We start from the raw sequence: 14,485 nt of genomic DNA, 5'->3' as shown, positions 1-14,485 counted from the left end.
GAAGTAGTTCTGGGAGCTGGATTGATATTCTGAATGCCCATAGAGCTGCTGACCTCAGTGAGAGCCCTGATTTAGTACAAATATCCAACTTTTGTGGGATATTAAAGTAAAGCCAGCAACACAGAACCTGCACTGGAGAGCCATCCTCTTTTGGATAAAATAGAACAGAGGGCTCCAGGCAAAATCCTGGGTTCTACCAGCCCCAGGCTTTAAGAAGCAAAACAGTCAACTCAAAAATCTGAAAGTTCCATAAAAAATTCAGTAAGGAGCCATTGTACATAAGCACCAATTGCTCTGCAACAAAATGTCATCTTAGGAGGCACAAAAAACCACAGGGCTTTTAGAACAGAGCCCAGCTCACCTTTCCTGCTCTTGCAGACAGCCTTCAGGACACGGTGACCAGGCCCACACTTCCCTCGGTCGGTCACACAGGTCCCCTCTGACACCTCCCACTCGTGACACCGCGCGTCTTCACAAGGAATGGACTCCACCAAATGAGGACAACCTGCCAGGGTGCCCACAGGATCCACCACCACCTGCCTCTGTCTCATCCTAAAGCCTGGAAAAAGCAGAGCAGGATTAACTAGACAACAGAAAAAACAGTCATGCAATAATCTAGTAACGAGAGGACTATATGGGGCATCTGGAGCTGGGGGATTTAAAGACAAACAAGTGAACAATATTTACAAACTGGGTTGATTGGGACAGCACTGTAGGTGCCCAGGCATGCAAAATCTAACAGTGTGCAAAGAATTCCAGCAACTCACATTTTTCACATTTCTTTTTCCCTTTCATCAACATTAAATAGAAATACACATGTCAGGATACAGAAATTTACCAGCAATGCATACATGAATGTTATAAAAGCATTAAGATAAAAAGAGAGGAACAGTTAAGGAACTGAAAATATAAATGACATCTATATTCTGCCTGGAAATCCACTAACTAAAGGATCTGTTTTGAGACACAGCTGAATAGTTTACTAAGAAATTAGTATTCTGTTTTATGAAAGCATAAGGTTTTCTGATACATAATACATATCAGACTTCTTTGAAATGGCATCCTATTAAACTGAAGATTCAAATGTAAAGTGGAAGGAAAAGGTTACAGAAATAATCATAGAATTGATTACACAATCTACCTCCTCCTGAATAAGACCAAAAGTCATGTTGCTATATACAATGCAGAACTAATACACAAGTATCTTTCAGCAAGTTCTGTTAGGTAAATGACACAGAATTCTAAGAAAAAAGCAAAAAGAATACATGTGGGTTTTTCCTCTGACAGTCTCAGAGCAGGGGCAAATATACAGCATTAGTAGAGGCCACATGGAAATGCTTTGGTCATGAAACAGAAAAGAAAATTAAAAATAAAACATCCCAGAGAATGTAACAGACCAAACTCCCACAGTTCTCAAATGAGCAAAATGAAATTATTGAAAACAATTTAAACATTAAATGCTTTTACAAATATTATTATTTTCTATTGTTTTTCTTTTTGTTTGAAAATTTTTCACCAGTTGGAATCATTTCACATACTCAAGCAGTTTTCAGAAGAGAATAATTTCTTAATTTCTAAACAATAATATCCATTCCCTGATGTGCACTCCAAGAACCATCTTAGCAACTTAGAGCCTTAGGAAAGGCTCTGTGAGGAGTCTCAGCTTGTCACAGCAACAATCGTGTACAGCTTTCAATTAAAATCCAGGGGAGGTTGAATTACATTTGCACATCCTTCTTCCAGGAATTGAAACCAAACCCACAACAATGAGAACAACCTCTTGGGTCCACCTGAGTCCAGATTTCAGGGCCGTGGGAAGCACATCCTTCCTGCTACACTGCCCTGGAAACCAGGCATGCAGCAGGACTCCCAGGGGGATCAGAGAGGGGCAGCCTGGCAGCTGCCAGCCCAAGAGATCATCCTGCACAACTTCAGTGCAGGACAAAAGGAGCTGAATCAGCTTGGAAAACCTTACTCTTTCTTCTCACATGAATTATGGCAAAAAGCTTTTAAAGGTCAGATTCCACTACACACATCCAAGAGCTTCATCCTGTGTTAGATTAACTTTTTTAAAAAACACATTAGGCTGCCAGTGTGCAATGTGACACCTCTGCTTTTGCAGTCTTTCTGCAGTTTTGCATTCCCTGCTCACCTCTCCCTCCGTGGTGGTGCTGGCAGCTCTCGGGCAGGCAGGGACCCCACGGTGACCACGGGGACACAGCACACTCAGCCAGGCACGGCAGGTGACACAGCTGGGAGCTGGCAGGGGCAGGACCCTGGCAAAGCTTCCCATCCACTGGTCTGGCAACTAATGAAAAAAAAAAAGGAAAAAAGAAAATCAGGGCTGTAAGTCTGTCCTGCTGGTCTTAGTTTTCCAGAATGCACCAAAATCCAGTGATTTTTCAGGGTCTTATCTCCCAGGGGAAAAAGTTAATCCTGCGTTCAGAAAGGCACTTAAGAGTTTTATCTAAATCACCCATATTCAGCAAGCCAGTTGAGACTATGCTTAGTGGTAATCAGGAGCTTTAAAACTAGATTGAGTGCTGATGTTCAGCAGAGCTGGAGTAACAAACCAGGATCTTATCCCCACATTTATGGCCAAGGAGACCTCTTTAGACAGGGCCAAAGAGAAAGATACCTAAGCAGGGAATTCAAAAAGCTCCCACTGCAACTGGGAGCCAGGCAGAGGCAGGTGAGTAAAACACAAGCACAGGGGACTCTCCCCATTCCCATGCCCTTCAGGGCACTGCCATCTCTGCATTATGGATGCAGTGTCCAGATTTGGAATTTTCTTCACTGACTTCCAATAAACCTGAGCAGAGCTCTTGGATTCTTCTACACAGACACAAGCATGAAGCCTCTTTCCTGCCTGGGAGGAGAGACATTTACCTGAGCTGCCTGCACCCATGGATCTCCAATCCTCTTTATCCCGGAAATAAGCCAATCCCAAACTCTGCCAAGCTCCAGTTTAGTTGATACTGACAAAGGATTTGGAAAGTTGACTCTCTTTGTATTTTCATTTATTATAAGAGATTTCTAGATTCAATTAACTTCTCTCACCTTTTTATTTGGGGCAGAGAGAGGAAGGAAAAGTAAGGGAAAGAAAGACTCTTAAATCTGTCCTCTGAGTCATTATATGATATTGCATTTCAATTACATTATGGGCTGAATTTGGCTGTCTCTTTAGATAAATCAATATCAAAGCAGTCTTTCAAAAGGCAAAGGCTTGTTTGAGTTTACTTTGCCATGGCATTACCAAGACTTCATTAATTTTTATAGCCACTGAGTTTGTTTTATCCTCATTTTTACTTTTCATGTCTGTTTTTCTTTGCTTCCATGCATGGAATTGATTTTTAAAGAATTTGTAAAAACAAGCTCAGTATATGCGTAATCTTTCTTTTTTCTGATATTACACCATTTTCTTTAAAATTAATCATTTGAACAAAAACATTTTTTTTTTTTTAGACACAAGAATTTAGCATTCAAAATCTCAAACTCTGATTTGCACGTCCTGAAGCCGAGTTTGTCAGTCTGAAGTGATTCAGACCAATATCAGCGCTTATGGTTCCAACTCATCAGAATAATAGGATTAAACAACAGTGTGATTTAATTCTAAGTGGAAAGATAATACATTGGTTAAAAAGACCATTTTCTGAATGTTTTCTGAGACCCTGTAAGGCCTTTGACATGTTCATTTAAAGATTAGAACAAGGTGGCATAAATCCAATTCATCTGAATGCTCACATGAAGAGACCTTTTCTAGAAGCCTTGCAAGTGAAGTGACAGACAAAATGAGATAAATATTAGAGTTTTAAGGATAAGAGTATTTATTTTACCAAGAAGTCTCATGCATGGTTTAACCTGCCTCTCAGCATCAAGCTTTGCAAAACTGTATCAGTTTTCTGGAAATTCACTTGGAGAAATGAAAGGAAATAAAACTGAGTACAAATGGTCAACCCAAGGAATAAAGTCCAGTCCTGCTTTGCTTTAACTCAAGGTGTCATTCCCAGGAATGGCTCTTCCCTCCTCACAGATTTGTGGGTTTCTACACTGAAAATGTTTCTGTACTGAATTTAACTATTTAAATTTGGAAGTCTAGATACAGCTGGATGGTTCTCCTTCCTTGAAAATCAACCAGTGCACCCAACACAATTTAAAATTGATTTGGGATAAAAAAATCAAGAAAAATTGATTACAAAAAGTCAAAGGTGCTACCACCCAACCACCCATCCCACATTCATGGATGTGAATGTGGGACACCCTGCCAAGCACCCTCCTGCTCCTCTTCCTCCCTTGGGATGATGCCTTATTTAATTCTACCACTGGAAGCTCTTTTTCACCTAGATCCTATTTGGCACTGGAATAAGGCTGCTTGTTTGCTCACTTCCTTACGTTCCATAAAAGGTAAATCAGAAAATACCATTCTGATCAAATATCCAATACCCTCCAAGTCTGTGCCAGCTTATACTCCTCACTCTACACTGACTGCAGTCCTCCAGTCAGTCTTCAGGAATAAGACCAGAACAAAAAACCCAAGCTGTCATGATAAATACATATACAATACCATCATTTTTCCAACACTTGGCAGGTATAGAGAGACAGTTACCACCCAGGATGACAGGATGAACCAGTAGGGTCTTCTTTAAAACAGAATTTTATTCCTTCTTCAGCCATTTGATTACAAACTCTGATTTCCATCTGGTTTATTTCAAAGCTTGATGTGATCTTCTACTGTCATTCTTTTATACTCTAACAAATTTTTTTTTTATTTTTTTTATTATAAAGGAATGATAAGGGTGGATTTTTCTGTGAATCTTTTAAATGCCAAAATTCTCACACACTGCAGCCTCCAAATGGCACAGGTAGCCTGGCTGGGGATGTCCTACACAGGAAAAAATCCCTGACATTATGCCTATGATAAATTAACAGAGCTGCCAGGAATGTCTTTAGGAATGGGCCAGCCTTCTGATTTTGCTCAATATTTGACTCTGTAGTGGCATTTTCCTGCATTCATACAGAAAAAGCGGGTTTTGTGTAATTATTTTCCTTGGAACAACATTAGCCACGTTTTTGGAGGAAGGTGGAAGGCAGAAGCCAGGAAAGGAAAGAGTGGGAGGGGGAGGAAACATCTCTGATTCAAGCAGCAGCTTATTTATGACGCTTGTTTGTACCTTTTAAAATCCCGTGTTCTTCCCAATCCATAGAATAAACTTGAAAAAGCAATCAAGTACTAATCTGGGAGCCTCTGAAACATGGCACATTTCTATAGCTGTTATATTGAATCTATCCTTTATAAATGCAACTGCAGCTGTTCCCAGTGCCAGTGTCTTGCCTCAAGTTTGAATTTTACTATTTGCTGTTATTTTCTGGTTATTGCTACCAGCAGGAGATAATAAATTGCATTCTAAAGTGTCTTGTTTCCCTATGTATTTTTACTGAGGTAATGATTTGGAGGAAGAGTGGAAGAGGAAATCAGCTCTGATATGATTATTTCCATAATGTAATTTTAAGCCAATAAATAAATTATCTTTGAATAGAGTCATGTGGGCAGATACTTGCAGGCACACATACCCACACTATGTTAAAGGCAATGCTGACCAAACAGAAGCAGAAATGCACAGGATGGCATCTTGCTTGCAGGGGGTCCTGTCAAACATGGTTTTTCAACTCCTCAGGAGGTAAATAACACTTTTTTCCTGGACTTTAACCACATTTCCCTTTTACAATGAAAACTCAGGTATTTTTGTTACTAAAAACAAGAGGAGACTTTTCTAAATATATCTGGAATATACAAAGATTATCAGGTCTGCCTCTCACATATTTTAGGTATTACTCAATTCTCAAGGAAATAAATCCAAATGTTTACCATATGGCAAAACTAATCCAAATTAAAGATTCCCAGGATACAAGGCAGGTACAAGAAAGGGATGGCATATCCTTGTGAAAGCTCTTACTGCCTTTGCTGGGACTTATAAACCAAAGACACTTGGATCAATACAAAGGGAAATTACTTGAGAAAACCACCAAGGAGTGAGTTATGTTATAAAAATACCTTCATGTGTAAAACACAATAGGGGTAAACCCAGCACAACATTTGCAAGTAATTTCTCTAACCTGAAAGACATTTTTATAGCAAAAACAAAACACTGCACAAGGGAAAAGTGGGGAATGCAAGCCGACCAGCCTGGAAATGGCACCAACCCCAGCCCCTTGCACTCCTCCACTGGGCCTAATACACCCTATGTCTGATGGAAAGGGTTCCTTTATGCTTTGAAGGAAAATCAATTAGTTTTGAAGCCACTAACCACAAGGTTGGAGGCCTATTTTCAATTAAAATCCATTTAATAGACAAGGAACAACGTATGAATAGAAGGCTAATCACAGCATGAAAGAGGGTTAATAGTGGATTGCCAAAAGCAACAATGGCTTAATGCATGTCAGAACAATAAAAATCCTCACAATTTTATTAAAGTGACACAGACAAAAAGTATCCCTGTGTCCTCCCTCTGCTGCTCAACAGGACTGTGATCTCAGCTGGGATACTGCATTGTTTTGCTACAGCAGAACTTGTGGAGATTAACAGACACTACATATCTGGCAAAAATTCAGAGTGAGCACGGGGCTCCCCACCAGCAGCCACATGACTGAGCAGATCAGAGGTGACAATTCATTAAGAGTGTCCGGGAAAAACAGCAGAGGCAACAGGGATGCTGGGATGGCAGCAAAGGCAATGATGGGAAGGAAAAAAGGATTCTGCAGGGTATTTGAGCCTTTTGGCTGTTATTCAGAAAAGGCTGAAAATCGCTGGAGCAGACCACCAGAGAGGGTGAGAGAAGAAACAATGAAAACAGGGAAGAAAACCTATGAAACAGGGAAGAAAATCCATGAAAACTTCATGAAAGCCTTGTAAGAGTGGGAGCTTTGCCCAGTGCTGAGTTCAGCATTCATTCCACAGGAAGGAGAAACCCCTTCTGTGACTGGCACCACAAAAGCACCTCTGGGGATGTGCCTGGGACACCGGGATGTGGCACAGGTGGCCCAAAGCTGCGCTGGTGACACAGCCAGCACGAATCCTGGGAGCAGCCAGGCTGGCCTTGGCACACAAACTTCATTTATCTCCAGTGTCTCCTGCTCCAGACACCTCTGGCTTCCTTCTCTCTCCCCAGTGTCCCAGTTTGTGGCGTAGCCTCGTGCACACAAATCTTTTTAATTTTTTATCTCGCTCCATATTATTGTCTGAACACAATGCAGCTCCCCAGCCTCAGAACAGCAGCAGGACAAAATTACACAGAACAAACCATCACTGTCTGGAAGGGAATGAATCCAGTTCCAGTGGCAGGAAATAATTATAAAAACACAGATGCAATTAAAATGTTAGCTTTCAAAGATAAAAGCCTGGACTAAAACCTTGCATCTCACGTGAACTAACTGGGCAACATATTATTTGCTGCATACCACAGCCAGCTAAACAAATTCAAGCATTTATAAAGTGATAACTATTCAGGGTCATAACAAATAGCTTATTGACAAAAAAAGGCCTATTATTTATAAGGCATCTCTTAAAAGGCTCATTTTTTTCACTGTCAAAGTATTTTTAAACATTACTCACTTTTAGCTTAATTAGTTTTAAGATATGAAATAACTAAAAGTATTACACCTCTGAAAGACGTTAGGGAGAGTGGTTTTTTTTCCTTAATGGACTCAAACTCAATTTTTTGAAATGCACATTTAAACACCACTGTCAAGCACTACAACAATCTGAATAAAATCATTTCCTCTCCTGCTTCTACAGGGTTTCCCCTGAAGAAGCCAGCTGTTACATATTTATTTTTCCATTATGTGAGTCATATCTCATAAATCTGCTCAGCATTTGGTGAGCTTACAGATCAATAACTTGGCATCCTAGCAATAAAAATCTGATACAGACTTCTCTGAATATATTTCACACTTCAGAGGGGTATTTCTCATCTTTTCAAGCCAATACAGCCATCCCAGTGATAAATAACTAGTTTGGGATGAGTGGGATCCTTGGGGGGCAGAGGTTCCACCTGAGAATCTGGTTTCTAGCTGATTCAGGTCAGCTAAGCCCCAGGCTGGATGTTCCTGTTGCTGCACCAGAAGCAGCTCAACAAAGCTTTTTTCACACCACTGCTGACCATTATTTCTCTCCCTCCTACAGTCCTAGTCAAGTTTTCTCATTACTAATATATTCTAACCTATTCCTTTTCAATTTCATAAACTAGACAAGGAAAACAGGATTTAAACATCAAAGTCCTAAAATTCTAATTTCCGTAGAGTAAATTAATCTTCTCATTCCTGCAGTTTCACCAGCATAAATTTACAAAAAAAAAAAAATAAAAAAAGTGTGCATTTAGTATAGGGCTTCCACTCCACACAGGGTTCCTGTTCACTCCAACAGTGAATAACCTGCATCAGCTCCTACAGGCAGCTTATGTTCATCAACACAGCCCTTTCCCTATAAATATGCAGGATGGCAGCAGCCATAAGCAACAAGCTGCACAACCAGCTTCCAGCTCCTCAAGAGTCAGACCTGGTGCTCCACAAGACCCCTGGCACCCAAGGGGATGGTGGCACATTCAAACTGGACTTTCCACTGGCATTGTCCTCTTCCCAAAACCACAGTTTACTGAACAGATGCCACATGCACCTGTTTGAAACACTAATCCCCCAGGAGACACACATTGGAAGGTCATGATTCAGAGCAGAACAAAGAACTTGCAGGGAAAAAAAATTTGGCACCTTCATTAGGAAACAGCATACCGAGCAAAGGAAATAAAACAGCACATTTTGGAGCTAAAAAAGACAATAGGGCAGAAAGAAAGGGATGAGAATAAATCTAGAATAACATATCTATGAAAGGACTCCTCAAATTAATCTCTGTGCAAGTCCAAAGAGGCACCAATATCTGAAAAACAAAACACAACGCCAAAATATTTCCCATGTGGGAATCAAGAAGAGTCTGAAAAATTCACTCATCAGATAAGAAAGGAACAGGCATTTTTGTCTATCAGCAGTAGGGAGAAAGTTCAATATTTTGAGGAAAACAAGAACATATAAAGGCCATAAAATAATCATTTTGAGACTCGTAGAAGTTGGAGTTAGATGAAAGTGCAGGGGACCAGTTTCAGCTTCAGACCATTTTGTGATTCTGTCAGTAAAGGGGCTTGTAAGACAAAACTACATAAGGGAATACACAGAGGGATGGATCAGAGAGTAACCATTAGACCTGAACAGGTACTTGAGGATTTTCCAAGTCCTCAGCTGTAAACAGACTAAAGGAGGTTTTGCTGCTACAGCTGGCGACACACAAGTTTATAAAAAACCAATCTGATGTAAAATGAACCAGGTGGAATTTCATCCTAAAAATAAAGCAAAAATTAGTGTAGGCTGAGAACTGCAGGGGAGTAAGTTAGGCAAGGTATTATGTCCCTAACAGGTGAGGGTTGAATGTCTCTCAGAGGAAAGAGGAATATAAAAATAATGGAGAATTCTGTAAGAAATAGTTTTGGAGGGTAACACTGAAAGCTATCAAAAAAAAAAAATGAAGGCAAACTGTGTCACATACCTGTTATTGAAATTAAAGCTGAAATAAAAATAAACATATGGAGACAAATATGATAGAGAAACTCATTAAGCAAAAAAAATGTAAGCAAAACTTTAGAACCTTGTACAGGCATAAGAATTTTACGTGAATTTTCAGATGCAACAACAAAGATTAAAAAGACAGGAACCTGCAATGACTTCTGGAAAGCAGATAATAAGGGATACATTAGACAAATTTACTATGCTGAGTAAATAATAAAGAGGATTCAAGGAATCAAAGCGTTATTTCACAAAGGTCTTTTCAGTCCTATAATTAAAACTTAAGCAGACAGGCTTCAAAAACACTAAGAAAATTCTGAAAGCACAATATGAATCGGATCTCATTCAAACAAGCAAAAAAAGAAAAATGCCAAGATCTAAAAGGCACAAGTTTTTTGAAAGAATGACAGGGCAGGTAGACTCCTAGTTAGAAAACTACAGAAAATATGGAAATAGCAGCAATCCCAGTCACTAGAGACAGCAGGTAACTATTTCAGAGAAGAGAGGAAATACTTCTGGAGTATTTTATAAAGACTGCTATCTCCCAGGCTACTGAGAAAAAGATACAGTTTCCAGATAAATCCAAAAAGCAGAATTAATTAGGAAACAGAAGGATACTCCTTGGTCTTCAGAAAATAAAGTAAAAAAAAAATCCTGAGGTAGAAAATTAAATCTAGGAACTACATATGTTTATTAACAGTTTGAACATAAATACAGACACCAGTCCCAGATTCTAAGAGGAATTTTCATTCCCATACCACTGGAATAATTTACTGAGATTGAGAGTTGTACTGCCAAACAAGGAAAGGTTCATAAACAGATTGTTGCATAATATTCTTTCCTACCAGATGTCTTTTTTGTTGGTATACTGGGGATTGCTAGTTAGTGATATTCACCCAGATCAATTCAAATTTATTATGGAAAAATACATTTCAGATAAATTCCATAAAAACCCCAAAAATCTTATCTCTTTTTGTAAGCCCACTTACAGAAGAGAAGCAAGCATGTGTGTCCTATGGCAGCAGTGTCTGACTTTGAAAATACATTAATGATGTACATTCCTACTCTGCTTAAAAGAGTTTTCATATGAATGAACAGATTTACTTTAATAAAGAGGTACAAAGAAGGGTAGTCACCACTAGTCCTATAGTTTGTTCCAGAAATAGGATTCCAGGCACAGGGATCAAGGAATATCCAGAGCTGAAGGGCAGAAAGGGCTGTACCACAAGTAGCTCACTTGCATAGTCTGTGCTACTTTTTGTGCAAAATGTGTCTCCTTTTTAAAAGCAACATCATTTCAAACATGGAGATTTGCCACTTCCATCTCTGGAATTACTAGATTACTGCCTCTTGGTGAAAATTAAGCATTATAAATTTAAACATGTTAAAATTCAGTGAGATACTTAAAACCAGCAGGATCTGTAGAAAGGTAATCATGTTAAAATTCAGCCTAAATTAACAAAAGCCTCCCAGGTGAGGAGGGATGTGGACTCCTTGGACAGAACAGGCAGCATTACAAGCAGTACAGTCTCTTCACAGACCTCTGAACTACACATCACTTTACACATTTACCAATGTAAATTTAGCTGTAACAGCCTCAGAATGCAGAAATATTACCAAGTACTTCAAAGACTGCAATATCTTTTCCCTCCAAATACTCATATTAATAGTATGAACATCCTCCTCAAGGCTTAGAAAACATATAACTTCACTTGGAACAAGACAGGGATTTCTTAGGTCACCTCTTGGAGAAGAAAAATATGAAATCTTATCAATGCATTTCTTAAAGTAATACCTGAGTGACAGTTTTCCATTTTCAGTATCTTCAAGTTGGAACCTTATAATCAAAATACAGAAAGATTTCAGCAGACTTAACCTTCTGAACAACTGATATATAGAGGCTCAAGGAAACAGGTGCTCCCTTTCCAAACACACATTTTAATAAAAGAAGACATGGAAGGGAAGACTAGGCAAATAAAAAGTGGGAGAGACATCCTTGGGAGATAAAAGAGCTTTGAGCAGTATGTATAAACACATCACAGATGGTACCTGTCTCCAACTAGGATTCAACATATTTTATCCCAGAATGCTGCTGGAGAGACCATGGGACAAAATCTTCTTTCACATATGTCATTGGGCCCAGGTCCAAATTCTCTTTGTAAGTAACCAGAAGAATAACAACTGTGATGGATGGTAATATCCCATTAGACTTGCTTGTTTGATTCCTGAATGATCCCTTCAAGGACACTCAAGAGGTGAAGAAAGAAAAATTACTGTGCTTTGGATGGTAGCAATTAGACACTATATTTGCTTATACATAGAGGATTAATTTCCTCATCTTCTCCTCATAGCTGAAAAAATGGTACGGTAAAAGATGAGATAGTGATAAATAAAAGTATTCTGCCAGTTCTGATTGCCAAAAGAAAAAAGCCAAAAAAGGTGTAATTCCTTTTTTATTCAAAGAACAAAAATTTGTCAGCTAGTAAATGAGACAGACTGAGTATTACTGGATGAGGAGGGATAAGAGGGAAGGCTTTCCCTTTTTCCATTTGCACGTAACTGTGCTGACAGTAGATGGGATTTTCACTTTCCAAGCACTACTGTACATCTGCACTACTGCTTTGAAATTACAGTAACTGTTTATACCTTGTACAATTGCTCTGCACATCTGGGTTTTTCCACTTGACTCTATGGATTTTTTTTTGTAGAGGTTAGAAGTGTAAATACAAGGAAGAGGTGTTCCAGATTTTGTGGGTTTTTTTCAGTTGAGGAGAGGGCTTGCAACTTTGAAGCTGAACTGAACTTTGAGCAAGGGAAAAAGCTGCAGGTAGGTCACACACTGGATATGTAGCACAATTCTGGTCATGAGATACATAAATGCTCAAGGAATTCAGAGGCACTCCTCTATCTTCCTGAGAAATTCACAATTCTTACCCAGAATAAAGTGTGAATGAAGTCAGTTCAAGCTCTCTGCTCACCCACCTGCCTTGCAGTGGCTGCAAGGAACACAGGAGTGCTCAGAAGGATGATGAAAGTCAGTAAATGCCACACACCTTTTATCAACAGCACTTTTCTAACTCTGAAAGTCCCCTGCATCACACACTTGTGTGAAACAATGGAGAGGGGTTGTGCTGGGAGAGCAAAAGAGCACCAGATGTCAGCGGGAGGCGAATCAGCCACTGTGCATGGACTGAATAGAGATTAAAACAGGTCTGGCTGTCTATACCCTCAGAGTCTGTGAGAGATGCTGGGACACACACTGGGCACCCAGGAAACACTTGCTTCTCCTCTGTAAGTAAATAAATCTAAGATACAATATTGTGTTATTATCTTACATCTCTGCTCAAAAACACATTCTGCAAGAGCACCACATTGAGTAAATAAAACAGCCTATGATGAATTATTCATTATAAATCTGTAACTACTTATTATTCTTCTAAAGGAAATATAATTCACTTCCAGAGTCCAAAACTCGTCTGTCTGCTCAGAAGTTGTGACAATATTATTTTTGCTTTCCCCTTCAAATCACAAGAAAGATTGTGTATCAACCTGAAGCAGAGGCTAAAGCCATATCCGGAATGGTGTGTGACAACCTGTTTTATATTCTAAACTAAGACTACACTACAGATAAGTGCATTCAGCTACCAGGGGGCTGGGTTTCCTGATATATGACAGAGGAAGAAAAGTCAACTCCAAGCATAATTTAGTTCCTTCATCCTTTGTAACTCTCCCAATAAGTGAACAACAGAACAGCAATTCATCCCAGGAGGTTGTGGCTCCTGGCAGCTCCTCAGGGCCTCCTCTGGTGCCCAGCAGCACCTCCCTGTGTGAGCATGGATGCAAGGAGGGCATCAGCAAGCCAAAGGCTACCAATGACTCCATGTTATCTACTCCCTTCTTCCTGTTTCTCCTGCTCAGATCCACTCAGGCCAGGAGTTCAGAGGGACCCTCCACACGCACCCTCCTTCGGCCGGTGTGTCCCCAGCTCCACGACGATCTGGGCACAGTAGACCACTCGGGTTTGGATCCCACCTCCACAGAGCCCTGCCTGCTTCTGCTGCTGAGGGTCCTGCTGGTCCAGGAGCAGAGACACTTGGCAAGCTTTCCATTCAGAGGTCCTCCAGGCAAACCTTTGGGAATAGACAGAGAACACGTAAAATGAGTTTTTGAAAGACTACAGGTAAGGGAGAGGTACGTTATTAGATGACAAAATACAATTGGTTTAATCTTTATAGCAGCACTTTCCTATCCAAAACGGGGAATGTTTGGAAACATTTTAAATGTTAAATTTGCATAGGTTAAGTAAAGTGCTATTTGTCTAGAGCACTTGTGTAAAACTTTTGACAGAGCACCAATCTCCAAAGCGTTCTGAAGCACTAAATCACCCTGACAGCACCTTTGAGCACAGTGTAAAAAATGAGTGAAGATTAAGAGGTTTGATTAAGTGTGAACAGCAGTTTTCAAACATGTGTCTCGCAGCACTAAACTACCCTTCTCTGCCAAGAGCTGAACACCTCTCTCTGAAATGCCCCTAGCACCTGAAATCCTGCATACTTGATGGAGCTCCAAGCACTCGCAGCTCTTCCACAGGGGGCACCTCTCCAAGTGCCCAAGGTCCTGACAGTTCCTTCAAGGGATTGGCTAAAGCATCTCAGTTAATTCCATTTTCCACAAGTTGTGATACACACCAAGCTTGAGACAAAAAATACTTTCATTCTATGTTCCATTCACACCTAATAAAGAGCATTAAAGGTTTTCAAGGAATTATAATGTTTTAGGACACAGGTAGGTGAATGTACAGACAACAGTTGTTGGTGTGTACCAGCTTAAATTCCAGGAAGAGCTTACTAAAACCACAGCGAAAACAGCAGTGTATATCCAT

At 39.9% G+C, this 14,485-nt stretch overlaps 1 protein-coding gene across 3 annotated transcripts in view; it reads right to left on the bottom strand.

Annotated features, from left to right (window-relative positions):
- THSD7B (thrombospondin type 1 domain containing 7B) overlaps positions 1 to 14,485 on the bottom strand; it is a 296,770-nt gene that overhangs the window by 162,742 nt on the left and 119,543 nt on the right. For all 3 annotated transcript variants that reach the window (XR_012056843.1, XM_030278109.4, XM_072931724.1), the window contains exons 6-8: positions 13,564 to 13,733; positions 2,153 to 2,308; positions 362 to 559 (exon numbers count right to left, since the gene is read on the bottom strand). Coding sequence is in view for 2 of the 3 variants with exons in the window: in XM_030278109.4 (XP_030133969.4) it covers positions 362 to 559; positions 2,153 to 2,308; positions 13,564 to 13,733 (524 nt within the window). In the remaining variant the exon portion in view is untranslated. The remainder of the gene's footprint in view (positions 1 to 361; positions 560 to 2,152; positions 2,309 to 13,563; positions 13,734 to 14,485) is intronic.

Source organism: Taeniopygia guttata, chromosome 7, assembly GCF_048771995.1.
Source record: "Taeniopygia guttata chromosome 7, bTaeGut7.mat, whole genome shotgun sequence".
NCBI classification, from domain to species: Eukaryota; Metazoa; Chordata; class Aves; order Passeriformes; family Estrildidae; genus Taeniopygia; species Taeniopygia guttata.
Note: the sequence above shows the minus strand (reverse complement) of the source record. Positions and strands in the feature narration are given on the sequence as shown.